The sequence below is a fragment of the Corvus kubaryi genome, unplaced genomic scaffold (genome assembly GCF_017639235.1).
Source record: "Corvus kubaryi isolate FWS band 111438036 unplaced genomic scaffold, C.kubaryi_AGA036_p1.0 37270, whole genome shotgun sequence".
NCBI lineage: Eukaryota > Metazoa > Chordata > Aves > Passeriformes > Corvidae > Corvus > Corvus kubaryi.
This window is the reverse complement of record NW_024581083.1, coordinates 1,954,800-1,975,842: the sequence shown is the minus strand read 5'-3', so window position 1 is coordinate 1,975,842 and position 21,043 is coordinate 1,954,800. Positions and strand designations below refer to the sequence as shown.

At 41.0% G+C, this 21,043-nt stretch overlaps 1 protein-coding gene across 15 annotated transcripts in view; it reads left to right on the top strand.

The window, feature by feature from the left end:
* TENM2 (teneurin transmembrane protein 2) overlaps positions 1–21,043 on the top strand; it is a 655,728-nt gene that overhangs the window by 601,392 nt on the left and 33,293 nt on the right. For all 15 annotated transcript variants that reach the window (XM_042025410.1, XM_042025408.1, XM_042025406.1 and 12 more), the window contains 6 exons: positions 555–701; positions 12,012–12,222; positions 16,079–16,198; positions 18,145–18,406; positions 19,100–19,367; positions 20,521–20,664. In XM_042025410.1, coding sequence (XP_041881344.1) covers positions 555–701; positions 12,012–12,222; positions 16,079–16,198; positions 18,145–18,406; positions 19,100–19,367; positions 20,521–20,664 — 1,152 coding nt within the window. The remainder of the gene's footprint in view (positions 1–554; positions 702–12,011; positions 12,223–16,078; positions 16,199–18,144; positions 18,407–19,099; positions 19,368–20,520; positions 20,665–21,043) is intronic.

Here is a 21,043-nt window from a genome sequence, read left to right as displayed (position 1 = left end):
ATCAATTCAAAACATACATCTTTGGAGGGCTATCTCTTCTAATAAGTTTTTCAGAAAGTGTAAGATGTTACACCAAAATATAAGTAAACTTAGTGTTGAATAAGTAGGTATTCTAAAATTACTGTCAATGAAGGAAAATATTTTCAAAACTGTTTATTTAAACTTTGTGTTTAGAGACATTCTGGAGAATGATGCAACACACAATACAAAAAGTCCTCTGAGCATTGACGAGCTTGTTGAAGAAGGTGTTCTCCCTCCTGTGTGCACGCACATACAGTGAGAAAAATAAGAGACAGATCTTCTGTAAGCAGACTGTCATTTCTATCAGCTCAAGGTCTGAGTCTTTACAGGGTTCTTAAAACGTGTTACAGCAGGTAGGGCTCTTCCTCCCTTCAGCTTGAGCTAGATCCCCATTTCTCCAGGGTGTCCCCTTCCTTTACCGAGAGTGTTCCTGCCAAGTGGCAGGACCGAGCCTTTTTGTCTGCACAGTAGCACGGCCTGAGCGCAGCAGGGTGGGAGTGCCCTGGGCTCACCTTCTCCGTTTGTCCTCCCAGATGGCTGCCCGGACCTGTGCAATGGCAACGGGAGATGCACGCTGGGCCAGAACAGCTGGCAGTGCGTCTGCCAGAGCGGCTGGAGGGGGCCGGGATGCAGCGTCGCCATGGAAACCGCCTGTGCCGACAACAAGGATAACGAAGGAGGTGAGCAAAGGCTTTCGATCACAGTCCGAAAGAGCAGAGGGCTGCACACACCGGCCTCGGGAGTCACTGTCCTGCAGAAGGGCTGTGGCTGTCACTGCTGTCAGGTGTTCTCCAACAAAGGAGAGGGAGCTGCAGCCGTGCGGGACACGCAGGGACCCCCGGGCGGGAGGCTCAGTCCCACCCAAAGCCTCGGTGGGGGCACAGCAGAGCTGCCTGCTGCGGGCTCCTGGGGCACAGGAGCGGCAGAGGAGCTCCCTGTGCCCGTGTGCCCCTCGGAGCAGCTGACAGAGCCACCTTGTACTGTCCGTGCTGGGACCGCGCTGTCCTGTGCACAGCCCCTGTCTGGCTGTCCCCTGCTCTCACACAGCCCCTGTCCGGCTGTCCCTTGCTGTCACACAGCCCCTGTCCGGCTGTCCCCTGCTCTCACACAGCCCCTGTCCGGCTGTCCCTTGCTGTCACACAGCCCCTGTCCGGCTGTCCCCTGCTCTCACACAGCCCCTGCCAGGCTGTCCCCTGCTGTCACACAGCCCCTGTGCGACTGTCCCCTGCTCTCACAGAGCCCCTGTCCTGTCCCCTGCTCTCACACAGCCCCTGTCCTGTCCCCTGCTCTCACACAGCCGCTGTCCGGCTGTCCCCTGCTCTCACACAGCCCCTGCCAGGCTGTCCCTTGCTCTCACACAGCCCCTGTCCGGCTGTCCCCTGCTGTCACACAGCCCCTGCCAGGCTGTCCCCTGCTGTCACACAGCCCCTGTCCGGCTGTCCCCTGCTCTCACACAGCCCCTGCCAGGCTGTCCCTTGCTCTCACACAGCCCCTGTCCGGCTGTCCCCTGCTGTCACACAGCCCCTGCCAGGCTGTCCCTTGCTGTCACACTGCACAGTTCACGTGCCAGACTCTGAAGGGTGGGGTGAGATGTGCTGAATGGGCATGTATGGTGTAAGGGGCTGACATCCCGGCTTTTTTTCCCTGCCCTTTATCAGGCATTTCCCTATTAAATACAGGATGTGTCCTGTGTTTCCCTTCAAAGCTGTTTTTCTGGTTTTGTAGAGCCTTCTGTGGTGGCCTGAAAGCAGTTCTGAGATGTTGTTCTTTCTAAACAAGATCGGTTAATTTGCTCCTTCATTTAAAGGAACTTGCTTATTCCTTTCAATATAATGTCTTTAGTAAATCACAGAGATTCTTTTTCGTGGGCTTCTGCTCTCTGTTATAAACCAAACATCACGCACAGCTTTCTTCCTTGAGACTCCTTCCCTTTTCTTTGGCCAATAATTAATCTAAAGAAAGCATCTGCTGTTTGCTGATTAATAGATATTTTATAAATGTATTTCCTAAAACTGCAAAGCAACATTGGGCTGTATCAAGGGTAAAATTGTCATTAGGATGAGTGTTTTAATTCTATGTAAGATTTCAGGGTTTAGAAACTGTTTTTAAGTCCCAAACTGAGAAAAAGTTGTATTTGGTTTTGATTACATGATATTAACCACACCTGAATATCATCAGCTAGTTTTAATTTGTAAATCCTCTGTTAGTTCCTTGGTTCCACATGCTCAGTGCTTAGAGGAGTATTTTAGAAGTTCTAAAGCTAATTCAATTTCAGAGAACTAGAGCTTGCTTTACAGCTGTTACAGAATTATAAAGAGCAGAATCTAACTGCCAAAGTATGTTAATTGGCATTTAAGTATACAACAAAACCCACTAAACTTGTGTTAATATTCAGTGTAAGAAACTAAGAAGTTAAATGCTTGGGTTTGCCATTTTTACAGGCTTTGACGGTTATAAAGGGAAATTTGAAAATGGATGTATTACTAGAATTTCCTCAAATAAAGGAAAAAGTTTGGAAATGTTTTTGGAAATGCCAGAATAAGAAGTTTATTTATATATCTAGGACAGTATTTTGCACTTGTAAAACAGACAAGCAGGGCTAAAAATGACCAATGACACTATTCAGCTGCTCATCCTAATGAAAAATAGTAGAACTGTAAACCTTACTCAAGGAAGGCAAACAGTAGCTTATCAAAGGCAAAGAATACAGAGAGAATATGCCATACAACAGATATATAATATTATTAATTAATAATTAATGAAGAATTGTCTATTCCATTATCATGCAAGTTGCATGGATTTTGGTTTACCATAGTAAAGCACCTGAAAGAAAATTAGATGGTCTAGCTGAAGGCTGGAGAGGTTTAGGGGAGAACTCTTCAGATGTTCTCAATGTTCGCATTTTAAGTAATTTTTTTTCCAGAGACTAGAGTGGTTACTGCTCGTTGGTTCTTGTGCGTGTAAACAGTTTGAAAATTTAAGCTTGAGCCAAGATCCAAACAACCTGAGAAGTCCCTTTGACCCACACATTTTCATATGGGGATTTTATGATAAAGGCAGAAATTAATCTCTTGTCTTCTGACCCTTTGCTCAGTACTTTAATTCAATGCTCATTCCTGCTCTTAATAGTCTCATCCTTATTAATTCCTGTAGAATGTTTGTATAAGGGAGGTCAGGTGCTGTTCAGCACCTGTTCAGCCGCTGTTTCTCCACAAGCTTGCCAGGCACTCCTGAAAAACGAAAGAGAGCCTTTGAGCCAAGGTGTGTTTCCTACACAGAGCTCCCCACAGGCTGTGCCACTGCAGCGCTCTCGCTCTCCCTCATGCCTTAGTGATTTGTGCAGCTGCAGTTTGCTTGATTATATTTTGGGTTTCAGATTTCTTTGAGATGTCATGGGGTCCTTTCCCATGTGCACTGTGAGGACAAAGACGTTGTCCTCACCATCAGTTTGTCAAATTGACAGTCACAAGAACTACAATAAAACTCAAACAACGAATATAATGTTAATCACTTAATGCTTGGTATCTTAGAGTGCAGTCCTGCCTTTGCCTAAGATATGCTGCTCTGTATGTGCCTGGTTCACTGCACACCTGGCCAGGAATGTGTCCTGTGACCTCTGTGTTTGTAGGGGAGTGTGCAGGAATGGAGAGGCTGGAAGGGATGTGTGTTCTGTGCTTCCAGCTGCACCTTTGTGTAATTGTGACTCTATATATAAAGGAACAGATAAAACTAAGTTTTCTCATTAGACAAAGCTGAAAACTGTACTATGGGAATCAATATTAAAGATCCAGCGAGTTACCACAACCCCAAGATTCACATAAAATGCAAGTTTATTAGAAGTTAAAGAAATTGCCTCTCCTCCCAGTGACTCTTTTCATTTGAAACTCAGCTGAGTTTATTTGCAGCAAAGTGTTGAACTCATTTGCTGCTCCATTACCAACATTGCTCTGTTAACATAAGCAAGTAGTTCTGGGGTAGTACAGAACAAACAAGCTGTTCTTTCAGAAGGCAGTAGGGTAGCTAAAAATACTTTTTTTCCCCTAAATGAGGTCTTTCTCTGGACAGTTTAACCTCCTTCTTTTCTGCATGTTGTTAAAATACAGTTCCTTCAGCATGTCACTGAAAGGGAACTATCATTTCCTGTCTTCTGTGGCAGCAAATTTAAATATTTTGGAGCTTTTTCCCTGTTCAGCCATTCTTATTGCAATTGTATCTCACAATCAGATTCAAAGGCCTTGGGCCAAGTCTTCATTTTATGAATGTCAAGAAGAGCATTGCCACTGACTCCAGAGGGTTTCCCATTTGTCCTGCTTTGTCTTATTATCTGCCACAATGCAAACTCCATACCATAGTTCAAAAAGAGAAAAATGAAAGATTATACTTAATATTTTCTTTCCATTTCAGATCAATGTCCTTTAGTTGGTTTATTCCTAGAAGAGGCAGATGAGTCCTCCTCTCTTTTAGACTTACAAATCTTCATTTTAAATGAGGTCAATGTGGATTACTGGCATAAATGGAATGTGATTCCAGAGCAGCAAGAGAAGAGAATCTCCAAATCTGTTTTCTCCTCTTAGGGCTGTTCAGGTGGAGCTGTGAGGTAACATTGGGAAATTCACCTGCTTTTGTCCTTACCACCATATGTCAAATCAAGACATGGGCTTAACTAAGTCTTTCTCCTGGAAGTGTCCAAGGCCAGGTTGGAGGGGCTTGGAGCAACCTGGGGCAGTGGAAGGTGTCCCTGCCCATGGCAGGGGGTGGCACTGGATGAGTTTTAAGGTCCCTTCCAACCCAAACCAGCCTGTGGTTCTGTGATTCTTTATGAACCTGTTTAGGGTTACTCTGGTACATAAGCTACTATGCTGAAAAAACTTGAAAGTCTCTTATTTATCTTTTTGTTCTTTTTTTTTTTTTTTTTCATCATTTTTCTTTAAGGAGGAAGCCTAACTGAAAAGGAAGGGCATTCTGGCATTGACTCACTTTTAAGATCTCTTTAAATTGGAAAGTGCTTCTGTTTTCCAAACCGTGTTTGGATTACATAATTTGCTCACTGTGGCTGCTTCTAAAGCTACTATCTTCCCTTAATCAGTCCCTCAGTAATCTAATCATTATTAAGCATCTTTTGGAGGGATTAGAAACAGCTTTATTTTAAGACCTGTAATTGTGATTACAATATATAATCCCCCTAATAGACACGTATAACCCATTTAATTCACCGTGGCTTTATTTTAGGAAATTAAGGCATTACAGATGGTATTTTAAGGAACAGCAGAGGATATGCTACTTTTTAAGTTCCTATTTCTTTTGGCATATTGCATAAGAAAATCACTACTGTGGCTGTTTATACCCATCATTTTGCAATAACTATTTTATAATAATTTGCTTGTTCTTAAATAGAAAAATGTTTTTAGTCTCTCAAAACAGTCTCCTGCTTAACTAGATTTCACCTTAGATGTTCCAGTGCCTCCAGGTCCATGAGACAATGGGACACACAGCAAAACTCAGATGTCTTTTCTAAAGTATAGTTTCACTAAATGTTGGATGCAGCTGATATCCATCACATTTGAGGAATCTTTGTCCTGAGTGCCTTGGGATAATTTGGGAGGCAGATTTAAAAATCCTGTCGTCTGCAGAGGCAGCCTTGGCAGGAGCCCATATTGCCCACCAGGCTTGCTCTTTCTAGGCTTTTCTTTTCCTTCTTTCCCTCTTCTCCCACCTTTTGCATCCATTCAAAATTGCTCATTCTTATGGTTTTTATTGGCAAGACAGTTACATTATGTAATCTCAGAGAAAGAAAAACAGAAAATAAGCAAAATTTTGCTAAATTTGTTTGTTTCAGATTTGATCAGGATGGATAGGACAGGTGCAGGCAGGTTAAAAAAATAAAAGCTTAAACGCAATCACTGCTTCTATCACTTCCCAGATCACATTTCTCCTCACAATGTAATTATCTGATCTAAAATTGGTAGGAAAAGGAAAGGAAGCAACCCATAGCTGTATAGAATACTAAGCTAAATAGAAATGAGGAATTTCTTATTTGTTATGCAAAGTGGGATACTCTTTTTAAAATACATTTTAATGTCTTTTCCACTTGGCTTTCCAAAGAGGCATGAGCATCTCTCAGGAGGCAAATTTTGCCCTTCAGTTTGTTATTCTATATCTTTAACCCCACCAGGAAGTACAGTTGGTGGTAATTCTGTTTGACATAATACATTAAAGATAACGAATTAGAGAAAGCCAACTATCTGCTCCAGTATGAAATCTCTTCAATTCACAAGAAAAATACATTTCTAGTGAAGTTCACTGTCAGGACAGTGCACTTGACTGATTGAAAGGCTGTTTATTTGAGTTGTCTTAGAAAACTCATCTCTGAAATTAGACAGAAGGAAAATAGAAAGAAAAGTGTCTTCCTGCAATAAACATTTAGAAAAAAATTGCTTTTAGAAAATTACAAATCCTGTGACTTGATACTGCATCAGGCTCGTGACATTTAAGATAATACAAGTATTTCACAGCACAAAAGCAAATCATGTAATTTAGCTTGCCTCAACAAGCATTGCCTCAGCGGGGGTCTCTAATTCAGCACAGACAAAAGATTTTATGAAGTTCTCAATATAAATACCCAGAATACTCTTGGCACAGAAAATACCTTCCTGGAGCCTGTACAATAGTCAGTTGTGGAACATTAAATGCAATCAGGAGATGAAATCTGTTGTGGATGGGGGCCAGAGTGAGTCACGTGGGCTCAGGTATAAAATCTGTATCAAAAGTAGGCACTCAAAGTTTGACAAGAGCTAATGAGTGTGCTTGTTTGTGATTGTGTTACAACTTCATGTCAGCCTCTAATCGCCTTTACACACATTAGCCAGCTTATCCTTTCCCTGTCCCTCACGGGACGTGGTACTACAGTAACTCCCTCTCACAGCCCGGGCAGAAGCAAAAGCAAGAAGCTCAGTGACTGCAAATTCCATGGTTTGAAAAGGCACCAGGATCCGTGGAGGTGGCTGTGTACACTGGAGCTGGACAAACTTTTTTTTTCAAGGTTGTTCTCATCTTACAGCCCTTTGGGTCAGCCTGGCTCGAGCAAGGAGTGGTTTGGAGTTGGAGCATCAATAATCCACAGGTTCTGAGAGACCCCCAAGCTCATGCATAGCTGGAGCTGCACCTGCAGTGGGTTCTTCCAGCTGGTGCTCTCAGGAATGCCCAGGAATGAGGCTCTTCCTGACTGCCAGGGCTCCAGGCAGCACGGGGATACTGAGTGGGCCAGGGAAGTGGGGCTGGTGCTTCACCACTCTCATCTTCCAGGGTACTTTAAAGCCTCATTGGGGAAGTTTTGGGGCATTTGAAGGCACAACCAATCTCCTGGTTCATTCTGCTTTACCACAGCTTGGAATTTACAATCCAGCTTGTCCTGAGAGGTTTGGGTTTTGGGTTACAAAATATTCTGTTGTGCTCACAGTTAGTTACAAAAGCCAGTGGTGTAATGAGTGTCCTGATGGTTTACCAGGAGTCTTCACAGGGCTGGAGCAGAATTCCTGGAGCTACAGGAATAGAAGCATTTCCTTTCTTGTTAGCACCAGGAACTTCTGAGGAATTATTTTGAATGATACATGCCAATATAGATCACAGTAATTAGATCAGGCTACAAAAGTGTGAAAATTTGGGTTAAATATTAGATAAACTTCCTGGTAATGAGATATACTGGGCTGTGGCATAGCCTGCCTGTGGAAGCAGTTTTGCATGCAGTTTTAGAGCTCAATTAAAATATTTCTGTGTTGGCAGAGAGAAGGCCTACTCTTTTGATAATCTGATAGAGCATCTCTAATTCTTTCACCTTGGGTATATTAATACTGCACATAATTAAAATTGGATCATGATAAATTAACTAATTTGCCCTCAGAGTGATCAAAGACCCTTTTGCCCTCAGGGTTCATAGTAGCTTCTGTTCCCCCCCTCCCCACCTCCATTTTAATCATCAGTCTGAAATGTTTATTGGAAGAAGAAAAATTTCCAGGAATTAGGCTTTGAAAGTCCCCAGCTCCTGCAGCTAGTGAAGTGTAAGGATGCCCTCTGCTGAGCGTGGGCTCGGGAGTTTTGGGTTGGAAACAGAATTGTCCCTTGCTGGGTACAGAAAGCATCATCTTAGAGAGCTGGATGTCAGGTCAAAGTGGACTCATTCTGATATGCATCGTGAATTGAACCTGAAGCACAACCTGCAAGTGCTTGAAGAAGTGTGGAAACTGTAGATAATTTAGTCATTGAGGTTTAAAAAACCCCAATAGCTCAAGCATCAACTTTCTGCAGAAAGGTGTAGCACCTTTCTAATTCTGCAATCCAGTAACCTGGGCGTGGTGAGAAATACATTCAGTGACAAAGGAACACTGATGCTGAGAGGTTCTAAATACATTAGAATATTAATGGAGTAAAATATATCACTATTCCTCCTGAGAGCTTTTAGTCCTTCTAATGATGGTCAAGAGGAATAAAATAATAAGGCAGTCACAAATATGGCATGCATGAGTAGGTTAATCTACTTTCAAGTAATTCTTCAAAGTTTTATCTTTGCTGTGTAGTTTAGTCTGCCAAAAAGCTTGTGGAACAGTTCACAGAAAGTTGAGAAATGTATGTATTCATTAGCAAAGTGAACTCTTCAAGAGGGATAGCATGTCGCTTGCTTCATTTCTGAAAAGATTTGAGAATTCAGAAAAACCACGAACAGCAATGGAGAGCTAATCCTGTGCTGCCAGTTGAAATCAGATCAAAATTTCCTATTTCTTTCTTCTCAGTTAAGGCCAAGTCAGGACTTGTTTTGTTCTCAGATTGTTGGAAAAGGTTCAGCACCATCTTAGCTCCCTCTCCAGCCTCCCCCCTTTAGCATGCAGAGTATCAGAGAGGTCACTGCCCACTTGAAACTCAGCTGTGTATGCCATGAAAAGCAGCAATATTTTGGTGAGGCAAGTGGTGAGGGTTTGTCATTGAATTAACCATATAAATAATTCAGCATACCTGAGGAAATTTGGAGGATGACAAGCTCTGAACTGTGTATTAAAACCCGAAGTACTGAATTCTAATTAAAATTTATGCTAATAGCAGAATTTTCTTTTACAGAAGGTACTTTTTTTTCTAGCTCTGGTTTTAATCAGCTGAGTCTAATGCAAATAAATGATTCTGTAACAATTTACTTCATATATAACAGTACAGTATGGCTGGAAAAATGGGCTGAGAGAAACCTCATGAAGTGCAAGGTCCTGCACCTGAGGAGGAACAACCCCAGGCACAAATGTATGCTGGGAGACACTTCTTTGTCTAGTGACTGAGCACTGGAGCAGGATGCCCAGTGAGGCTGTGGAGTCTCCATCCTCAGAGTCATTCAAAAGCTGTCCGAGCATGGTCCTGGGCAACCAGCATCTGGTAGCCTTGCTTGAGCAGGGGGCTGGACCTGATCACCTCCAGGTGTCCTTGCCAATCACAGCCATTCTGTGATAAGAGTCCAGATAGCAAATTAGGCAAAGGTGAACTAAAACCAGGTGTATTCTGACAGAAACCAATTCTCTTTCATGCATGGAGTCAGAGTTTTCAGAGCAGCAAAGTCAATAATAGCAGCAGCTGTGGATGTGAGCAGCACAGTGGTGTCTAAGCCTTTGATACCGAGCAGCAGTGCACAGGGCCTGGCTGTGTGTGCTGAGCGGACCCAGACCTTGGTGCTGCTGCACAACCTGGATCAACTAGTTCACATGAGGTAAAAATATCCTCAATCCTGAATCCTGCCATCTGAGAATAAATTAATACAGGGGAATAAAGCCATATAAGCAATAATGTTCTAAAAAGTAAATTGTGTTATGCTCTATGCCTGTCTCTTCAAAATACTGCTGTAAGCATCTGAAAGCATCTGAGTCTGAATTCACAGAACTGCAGCAAAACCTTCTTACATGGAAGGAATCACAGGCAGGTTTCTCCCTGCTGTTGAATGGAGATGTTTCCAGCCTCCCAGGTCCTGAACTGGCAATTCAGAGCAGTTTGATTGCCTGCTTGATTGGTTGTGAGATAACGGTGAGATTGGCAGTGGCGGGGTAATTTACTGAAGATTGCAATGTCAGACAATATCCAAGGGGGCTCGCAAGCATAAAGATGTGATTCGCATGACTGACAGGAGCCTAAGGGATTGATATGCCCATTCCCAGTTCATGGTGTCATCACAAGTGTTTGGCTACAGCATCCCATAATCTGCTGCGTGATGAGGTCATTACAGACATAACTTATGCTCACCTCTAATAACAGGTATAGCAAAAATATGATGCAGCTTGAATAGGTAAATGTAAATTCATCAAAGGGAATAATTTATATCCTGTATTTTTCCTCTGTTATTTCTAGTGTGTTGATAGGATTTTCTTGCCTGGTGGTCATCTGACTAACAGAACTGAGTGGACTAAACAGTGGGTAAATCTCAGTTCATAGTTGTAGAGGTCTCACAGACTGAGAAAAAATGCAGGATGCTGAGAATTTCTCAGAGCTTAATAGGAAAACTGCCTTTAGTTATACCCTGAAGCTAATTATGTCCTTAGAATGATTATATAAAGTGGGTAGAAAATGAACTGTAGCGAGACAGAAAGTTCCTACAGCCACGTTGGAGAGGATTTCAAGATGAATGGAGTTCCTAATGTGAATAGGCGAGTGACCTTAAAGCAACATACAGTTTTCACAACAAGGTAGTTTGTCTGACTTAAATCTCCTTAGAGGCCTGAATGAAACACTGTCAGCATACCTTGGCAATTTTGTTTTTAAATCAGGTCAGGCACAGTCATTTCAGGCACACACAATGGGTTGGATATACAAGGCTAATTGTAAAAAAAGGAAGTTTTCATAGTTTTAGATTGGGTTTTTTTTCCTTTAGGTTGTTGTTTTTCCAGTTATCGCTGTGCTGGTCTGTTGTGCACTTTAAAATCCTGAAAATGCATGAGTCATGATCTTAGCCTAAGGGACTTTTGTCTGCTTCCCTGCTGGAATGCTCTGTCTTGTGTATGATGCTCAGTGTATGCCCAGGCCATATTTGTATTCAAAAATCAGATTGGTGCACCTTGGGAAGTCTCTGAAGGTTTACAGACATAAGCAGATTGCAGACTGATCTCCTGATTCTTGCCAGAGTAGGTGAACAAATGTTTCTAAATTGTTAGAGATGGTAGTATTTTAAAGCAAATGGTTATTAATTTCTAAATCATAGTAGAACTCCATTGAGAGAACATATTTCAGTTAAATAATGATACCCAATGAAGAGATGACAATAGAATCGTTACTGTAAGTGCTGAAAATAGTCAGTTATTTATCTAAGTATACAGATTGATCTCCCCCTTGATTCCCTTTTAATTTCTGGTGTTAAGATTCTATTTTTTTCTTAAAAATGCATCCTAAGAAATATTCTTGATGGACAACCTAATCTGTAATATGATGACTGAACCCACCAACTTTGTGACTGATCCTTCCTTAGCCAAGCACGCACACAAGTCATGAGCCAGGTATCCATGGGAGGTGGGAGTTCCAGCAGCCCTTCCCTAGGAACTGCCAACATGGCTGCAATGTGATTTTTATTTTACTTAGGTAACGACGACTTTATCATCCCCATCTCCTCTCAGCTTTGCAAACAGAACAAATGAAATCAAACAGCCTAATTCTCAAGACAGAAAAAAACCCCAGACAAACAAGCAAATAACCTAAACAAAAATCCTTTATTCCTTCCACTTATTTTGCCTAATGTCAGCCCTTGAGAGATTTCTTGGGATTTATTCTTGTCTAACACTGGTTTACATTAATTGTAGTGGTTTTTAACCAGTGTGCTCCAAAGCATCATCCTCATGGCACTGTTGACTGAATCTCCAGGTTTAGGGTGTAGGGGTGGTATGAAGAGTGAGCTTTAACAGTTTTTCCCAGTGCACTGGGATTTCCACGGGTATTATTGCTCCACAGCACTGTGCTGGATCTCAGTGCCTGTTACCTTTCAGATGGCCTGGTGGACTGCCTGGACCCAGACTGCTGCCTGCAGGCCACCTGCCAGAACAGCCTCCTGTGCCGGGGCTCGCGGGACCCGCTGGACATCATCCAGCAGAGCCACCCCGGCGCTCCCGCTGTGAAGTCGTTCTATGATCGCATCAAGCTCCTCGTGGGGAAGGACAGCACTCACATCATCCCCGGAGAAAATCCCTTCAACAGCAGGTAGCAGCTGTGACTGTGACACCGGATCTGTGCAGTTGCACTGTATGGGAAAATTTCTGCCAGCGATTTTATTTGTGGTTCAACAGGAGAGGCTGCTTTCAGGAGCTTCATCTCAGGAGCTGATCACACCGAGATCACACTGAGGCCACGCTGTTGCAGTTTATGATGTGGCCTCTGTTTTATAACACTGAGTTTTATTAGCATTTTAACATTTTGGCAACACCCAGAAGAAGGTTTCTTCCACTGAGTAGGAGCTTCTGAGGTTTATATTTTATGAAGACTGCAGTCTAGAAAAAGGGAAAATGCAAACTGGTTTCCAGTTAAAAGAGATTAAATTTTATGTAGTGCCACTAACACAAATTTCAATAATGGAATAGCATTTCAAATAATTTTAAAGTTACATTGATTTATGGAGTTTTATTATTTATTCCTTACATAAAGCCATTTTACTTGTATCATTGATCCGTCTGACTAAGTTTCCTTTTTCTTCTTGTTTTTTTTCTTTTTCTATGCTTGTTCTTCCTAAGATTATTAATTATATATTTGTAATGAATCTAAAAGCTCGCAAATCATTAATTGATATTTGATGCCATTGTATGCTTACAAGAAGATTGGTATTTATCAATATTACATAAATAGGTCTCCATGGAAAGATGCTAAGAAATTGATGAGTATATTAATTATGTTCATATCACCAAAGTTAAAACTGAAGAAAGAGCTTCATTTGAGATAACACCCAAAAGATTGCACTTCATTACAGGAAACTGTTTCCTCAGTCAGGATTCCATTACAGGCTTAGTGGGTAATGTAGAGCATGTCCCTAAATATTTGTCTGTAAAAAGAGGATCACAGTGTTTCTGGATACACCAAGCAGGTCCCCATTGTATTCACCCCTGTGCTGAACACAATCATTTCCATATTCTATCAGGAAGCCCCTGTTGGACCCTACTCTATATAATTACTATTCTGTAAAATACTCCATGCATACACACAGGGAGTTGTTCGAAAAAATAGAAAAAAATTGTTCTGTTTTCACCTAAATTTGTGGTGATTTTGTTTTGGTTTTTTTTTAATCCCTGGAAGTGTTTAAGGCCAGGTTGGATGGGGCTTGGAGCAACCTGGGATAGTGGAAAGTGACCCTGCCAAGTAGGGGGTTGGAACAAAATGATCTTAAGGTCCCTTCAAACCCATTCTATGATTCTATGAATCAGTGCTCTAGACTAAACAGGAGCTGAGCATTTCAATCCTGAGGCTCCTTTAAAAAAAACCTCATTGGAAACTTTGAATTTTTATTTTTAGGGCTCCTCATGGTAGGAGTCTTAGTTCTGTTTTATTCATCTGAACTACACTGCAGATTTTGACATGTCTTTGCAAATGACCTATTAATGATATTAAAATTGGCCTTCACCTCTAAGTTTTGAAGGTACTTCTGATAATTCTGCAGCTCAGCTGTTATTTTTGGTGCCAATTTTAGGCAAATCTAATGTATAGTGTCAAATTGTAAGTTTTAAAACTAATGGCTTTGTCTTTTAAAAGTGCCACAAGGTTCAGCTGCCAGGTTTTCCATATACTGAAGCTGCCATAATCTCAATAAGTAGCTCCCATGTTTGTAAGCTCTGTTTGCTTAGCTCAGTCTGTCATTACATTGAAAGACATGAAAAAGTGGGACAAAATAATGGTTTGGGGTTTTTTTCCAGTCTCAGTATAAGAAAAAGAAGTTATTTCCTACTCTGCTAAAGCAAAAAAGAACAAAATTTATTGATTGCAAAAATAGTTAAAACTCACTGATTTTTTTCTGTGCAGAAATGAGATGAAATGAAGTTTTCAGGGAAAAAAGCCACATGCTTTTACGTATTTAAATTCCTTGTTTAAAAAAAAAAGTAATTCTTGTATCAGTTCAATTTGTCTGTTACACTTTTGAAATGACTTAGTCAAAACAATGATTCTTATAAATCCAGATTTTAGCTACATTTTATCTTATTCTAATATCCATTGTGTTCCTTATTTTAGCACTTCAGAAATAGAAAGGAAGATTATTAACCAAAATATTTTTATTCAAATTATTTCCTGAAATATTAAAATTGAAAGTAGAAAAAATTAAGTCATGGGCATTATTAGTTTTCTTCCGCCATCTGACAATTTCTTTCTAAATCTACTTTCTGCACAGTTTCCCTAGAGAAGCTTGAGTGACTTTTTCCCTGCAACTATTTCTGTGTGTTTGTCACATAAAATAATTCAAGCAAAATGAATAATGCCAAGACAATTATCTTGGTCCAATGTGTTCCCAAGTAGATTTTTCTCAACAGGTTTCAATTTCTATTAAATTCCATATTCTTTTAGAAAATGTTGAGTTTTCAAATTAGAATTTGACCTGAAGGGTCAAGAAGCACTTGAAAGTTCTAAAAGAAAAGTAACAGAAATGGCTCAGTTTTATTAATTTGATTTTTTCATGTAATATTGAAGAAAATATTGCACCCTGTTTGGAATAAAAATAGAGGAGATAGTTGTTAAACAGCTGGTATAACACAGTTAGAAAGGTACATCACAGCCCCTGAACATCTCAGAGTTGGCAGAAAGGACCTGAAAATGATCCCTGGTCTGGCTGATGAAAGGAGCTGTTCTCTGGCAGGGGGCCCTCCCAGAGCCCACCACAATTTGTCAGTGTTCAGCAAAGCTCAGCCCAGCTTCATCCCCTTGTCCTGCAGCTCAGCCTGGGGCCAGACATCCCTGGGTCAGGGTGCTGTGCCTGGCATGAGCCTGGAGCCTGCTGAGCTTCGGGAGCAGCCCTAGTCCTGCTGGGAAGGAGCTCTTCATTCCGTGGCTCTCAGCAGAGCAGAGTTGGTGGCTCATGCTGGAAGCACAGACTGATGAATAAATAAATCTTTTCATCTGTGACTACAGCAAAGTGCAATTTTACAATCCCTGAGATTGTGGGCTAAGAGGACTTCACTCTCTCCCTGTTTCCCAGGTCGCCTTCTCCTGTTTTCACGTTTCCAGTGCAGAAGTGGAAGCCATCTACAAGAAGCTTTACCTTTTCCATTGCCCTTTTACAAAGCAGCTTCCCCCCTCCTCAATCTGCTTCTCTCAGGGTACAGGGAAGATGGAAGGGAAAGGAGCCAGGGGCTGGAAACTCCTCTCCAGCTGGGAGCAGCAGCACTTTGTGCCCGCTGTGCACTTAGCAGCAGCAAAGCACTTGCCAAAGAGAAAAAAACTGACTGTGCCTTGCAGAGGAATAACTCATCTTCATCTCCCTTAGGTTAAGCAAAGCTGCTTATCCTGCTGGCTAAAGAAATGTTTTGTCTTGCCTGTGTGTAAAGCTGGACTTGAAACCAAATCCTTCCCTTGGCAAAGTGCAAGCAAGGGTTCCAAATCAGGACTGAATGCAGTGTACAAACATCAGTCATTCCCTAAGATGAGGGAATTTGAACCTTGAGGTGAAGAATTGGTGGTATAAAACAGAGATATGGCATTGCACCATTGTTTGTCAAGTGTGTGAGGCACCCACAGGCATGGTATTGTACCCCCAGGGAGGTTTGGGAGTTTCAGTGTCGCTGCAGGGTCACAGCTTTGGCCTGGCTGAATGTGAGGGAGCTTTGTGCTCTGCAAAGCTTTGTTAGACAAGGAAAGCACTGACTGCCATTCTTTATACACCTCTCACTGCATAGACAAGCAGTTTCTTGATTCAGGTGTATAGAGGGAGCTGGGCAATATTGTGGTTCCTCAGTATTCTAAAAACCTTTGGAGTAAACTGGATTTAGAGTAAATGAGGTACAAGTGTTCCACTGCTTCACTTATAAACAGCATAACTTTGCTTTTGTCATTAGCTTTAATACCTTTAATTCTCTTTCTTTTTCAGTCTTGTGTCTCTCATAAGAGGCCAAGTGGTGACTACAGATGGGACTCCTCTAGTTGGGGTCAACGTGTCGTTTGTCAAGTATCCAAAGTACGGCTACACCATCACTCGTCAGGATGGCACGTGAGTGTCCCTGCTTCACTGAGCCCCTGTTTGCTGTGGAGTGTCTTTGCTGATTAACAGATGGTGTGATCTAATGGAACCATGTGGTACCAGGCATTGCCTTCCTCCCAGGGCAAAGAGCTATTAAGTAAACACAAAAGTAATTTTTCACGCGGCATTTTGAATACTAACTGCATGTAAATATGAACAGGCTGACTTCTGATAATGACGTGTTAGCAGGCAAACTCCTTTCAAATAAATTGCTCTGTATCTATGAAAACATTTGTGGGCTACAGCAGTATCCAGCTGAGACAAGAAATATTTTATTTTAAAATGCAGTGCAGGCTAACACTTCTAGGAAAAAAGAAAGCATCATTATGGAATAGTATATTTTGTTAAAATTTCCCTTCTGCTTCTCTTTGCTTTTGAAGATACATTCTCTTTTGAGTTTCTTCAGGGTAGAATGCAATCAAAAGATTCTAATTGAATATATTTAGACAATTTCCTGCTGTGCAAAGAAGTGCTTTTTCCCCCTTGTATCAGCTTATTTGAAATGCACACAAATTCAGATAAACAAAAGTCAGTGTGTCATGGTTTATCTGGTTTACTGGCTGTGGTAACTAAAACAGTCTATCTGACACAGGCATTGTAAACATTTGCCATTTTATCTTGATCTTGCATAAAAACAATTGAATTGAAATAATAATAGGAGTCAACTGAACTATAGGGAGTATTTAAGTTCCGTATTTTCCAGAATATTAATTTGTTATAATAGAAGTATAATGTTGATTTCAGTGGTTTAAAGTTGCAGTAAATGGTGAGCTGAACTGTATTTAAATTTGAATAGATTATTGAAGTCATTGAGTAATTTGTTACATTGCCAGCATTTACATGGAACAACTGACACCTATTTCTGTTGTCAGAACAACCTGGAAGCATTTCTCATTTAGGCCAGGTTTCAAATGCCTGTGCAGCTCCATGTTACTGCTGTGATTGTGCAGGGGGTTGGAGTAAACACCTAGTATCTCTGAAAAATGATAGATCAGTTATCTTGGAGACAGGAAATCTTACTTGTGTTACACTTCTCATTACTATTCTCTTACTGCCGTGTGTCCCATTCTATGTTTGATGGACAGGATCTTTTAGGAAAGGGATAATTCAGTGTCCAACTCAGAATGAACTTGGCTTCTCTGCTGTTTCTATATAAAGGTGACTTGTAATAATGAATGTGGTGATTTGTTTGTTGGGTATTTTTTTAATTACTTAATACAGAATTTATAATATCATCGGAATGAGCTTTGTCCAGGTGACTTCAAATCATTGCTTGTCTTGGCTGGTTTTCAGCTGTTTAGTTGCCAGAGGTTCACATCCCGCTATAGATCATTGGAACCATGACATTTAAAACATAATCATGGTCTGCTCACTCTCCCTGCCTCGGAGGTGTGGGGAGAGAATCACAAGGGTAAAAGTAAGAAAACTCTTGCGTTGAGATAAAAACAGTTTAATCACTGAAATTATGATTATAAAAACTAATGAAAAGGAAAATAACAAAAAGATAAAGGAATTCTCAGCCAGATTCTGAGCAGCTTTCCCCCTAGTTTATATAACGAGAATGGCACCGTATGATCTGGGGTATCCCTTAGCGGGGAACAGCTGTCCCAGCTGTGTCCCCTCCCAGCCCCCATTCTGCTCCCTGGTGTGGTGGGGTGAGGAGGAGGAAAGGCTCTGACTCTGTGTAAGCACTGCCTTGCAATAATAAATGCAACCCTGTGTTATCAACATTATTCTCATCCTGAATCCAAAACTCAGCACTCTGCCAGCTACTAGGAAGAAAATTAACTCTATCCCACCCCAAATCAGACCAATACTCATCACTACTGGTGTGCCTCTATACCTATCTCATTAGCCAGGAATGTTATTACTGGAATTACTCAGTCTTGCCACTTCTAAAGGCCACACTTTTCTAGGTTTGACTTGGTTGCAAATGGTGGAGCATCCCTAACGCTGCACTTTGAACGGGCCCCATTTATGAGCCAGGAAAGGACAGTCTGGCTGCCATGGAACAGCTTCTATGCCATGGACACCCTGGTGATGAAGACAGAGGAGAACTCCATTCCCAGCTGTGATCTCAGTGGGTTTGTCCGTCCTGACCCAGTCATCATTTCATCACCACTTTCAACTTTCTTCAGTGACACTCCCAGCCGCAATCCCATTGTGCCAGAAACCCAGGTAAGAACAGTGTGATTGAAAAGGGTACAGAAATCAGGGGTCAGCTGACAGTTCTGACCTGAGCACACAGCCACCATGTGTTCCCTGCAATTGCTACAGCAGATATCTCTGCAGAGCTGCATTCGTTCTGACAGGTACCAGGTTTTCTAATGAGGGCTGCAGGAGATATCCCAGGTTTGTATCACCCAGACTCATTTATCTTTGATTACCTTGCACCCTACTATTATCATATACCATATCAACTATATCTGTGTATTTGAGATGCCAGCTTGGGCATTTCAAGAGAATTTTGCAAAGGCTTGGCATGTGGTGCTGACCACAGACTGTTTCCTTATTTCCTTCTTAGGACAAAAGAAAACTCTGTTGGTACTATTTTTTCACTGCTGTATTCCGTTAGGCTTTACACTGTTAGTGGAAGTTGTGGGTTCCTATGATTTTTCTTATGTTTCCCTTGCATATAACTTGCAGTAAAAATGGTTGTGCTTATTTGCCCTTTTGCCAGCAGTGGGCTCTTAAGAAGATGTGTACAGACACCAAATAATTATTTGTCAGAAATGTCAGCTGAACTGTGTTTCTTTGAGGATATCCACTCCCAGTAACAGAAAGACATAAGTTTATAAGAATACACAAGGTGATACATTAAAAAAAAAACAAACACATTAATGTAAAATATTTGACCTCTTTCCTATCCAGGTTCTTCATGAAGAAATTGAGATCCCTGGCTCTAGTATAAAGCTCAGCTACCTGAGTTCCCGCACTGCTGGATACAAATCCTTACTGAAGATCATAATGACTCAGACACTTGTGCCACTGAATCTGATCAAAGTTCATTTGATGGTAGCAGTAGAAGGGCATTTGTTCCAAAAGTCATTTCAGGCATCTCCCAACTTGGCATATACATTTATCTGGGACAAAACAGATGCCTACGGTCAGAAGGTTTATGGGTTGTCAGATGCTGTAGGTAAGTCAGCGAATACAAGCTCCAAAACTTTCCAAGTGACACCTGTAATTCTAAATAAGAAAACTTCAAACTTTCTTATGGAGGAGCAAATATAGACTGAACCATTCTTGTCTCCCTGACACAATTTATCTTCGTATTACGGTTCTTTTACACATTAAAGATCATATTCAGAGGGTCTAAACTCATCAGCATGCCTGGGTTGCCTGATCAGTACCTGACTTTGAAGGTTTAGACCAGGCAATAGAAAAAACTGGCCACAGGAACTTAGGTGGAACCTAATCCATCATTACAATTTTATTTTCTTTAGTTATAAAATGATCCTCATTCTGGACTGGCTGGCAGTCTGCAGTGCATTTGGGTTTTCACACATGGTCTTATTGTAGTCTCTTGTGGTATTACACATTTGAAATGAAAATGCTGTTCCTCTGATGCTGTTCAGTCTTGTAGTTCTGTAGCTATTTTTAGTCAGCTTGATTCTAGTGGGTGGGAAAAAGAGTGATCATCATAATATTTTTCAGTTTCCATTGAATATCTGAATAACTTTGATACAACAGTGTAAAAAATGAGCATCAGAACTGTGCCAGTGTGGATAGAGCAGATTTTTTTTTAAGTCTTAATTATTTTCTATATTTTCTAAATTCTTCTTTCCTGTAGCTTTTCTTTCTTACATTACTGCATGGGATGTTGCTGTCCTGTGTAATGCTTGCGGTGCAATTGTGCTTAAATGCACACAAAGTTTTCACTGCCCTTTGGTATATGGTATGTAGAATGAATACACTAAATAAATGCTGTGAACATCTGGCAAATTAAGAATTTATCTTGTCCTGTTATCTGATATTTTTAATTATTTAATATAATTTTACTCTAGTTTAAAAAATTTATTTCTCACTCTCCTCTCACCAAACCCATCACTTCCCAATATGAGCTATTAAAGTAGAAGTGATCAAATCCCTGCAGAGTACATGTGAATGAAGTTTCAAATTTGTGTCTAGTCAAAGATCTGAATATAATACTGTAGAATAAAAGTGAGGAATATAATCACTCCATCTTCTTGAGGGAGCTGGGGAACTGGAATGCTCAATGTTGTGAATGGGGTCTGGACATTTAATTCAGTGTTTGTTCAGCAAGTATATTAGATTTTATTTTATTTCAGTGTCTGTGGGTTTTGAATATGAGACTTGCCCCAGTCTCATTTTGTGGGAGAAGAGGACAGCACTGCTGCAAGGATTTGAACTGGATCCTTCAAACTTAGGAGGATGGTCTCTGGATAAACATCATGTACTTAATGTCAAGAGTGGTGAGTTAGTTAATTCCATGTGTTTGCTATCCTGTATAGAGTTCTATCTGCAAAAACTTTTTATTTGCATTATACTTACACTTCCAAAAATTCAATTTGTCCACTCTTCTTGTTTCATCTTCAGCTCAGTAAGGTATGAGACATATTTCAGTTGTCAGAAATTTTTTGTAAATTTCAACACATTTTTTACTGTGTTTACTGTTTACTGCACAGCATGAATTTCTTGAAGTCCTAATCTTTATCCTCTATTCTGTTTTTCATTTATTCCCCTGTAATATCTTTCTGTTTTCCCTGTTTTTCTCATGTTAACCACATCTGATCCTGGTTCCTTTTGCTTGACCTTTTTTTTCCCCTAACCTGAGATGGATTTTACAAGGAG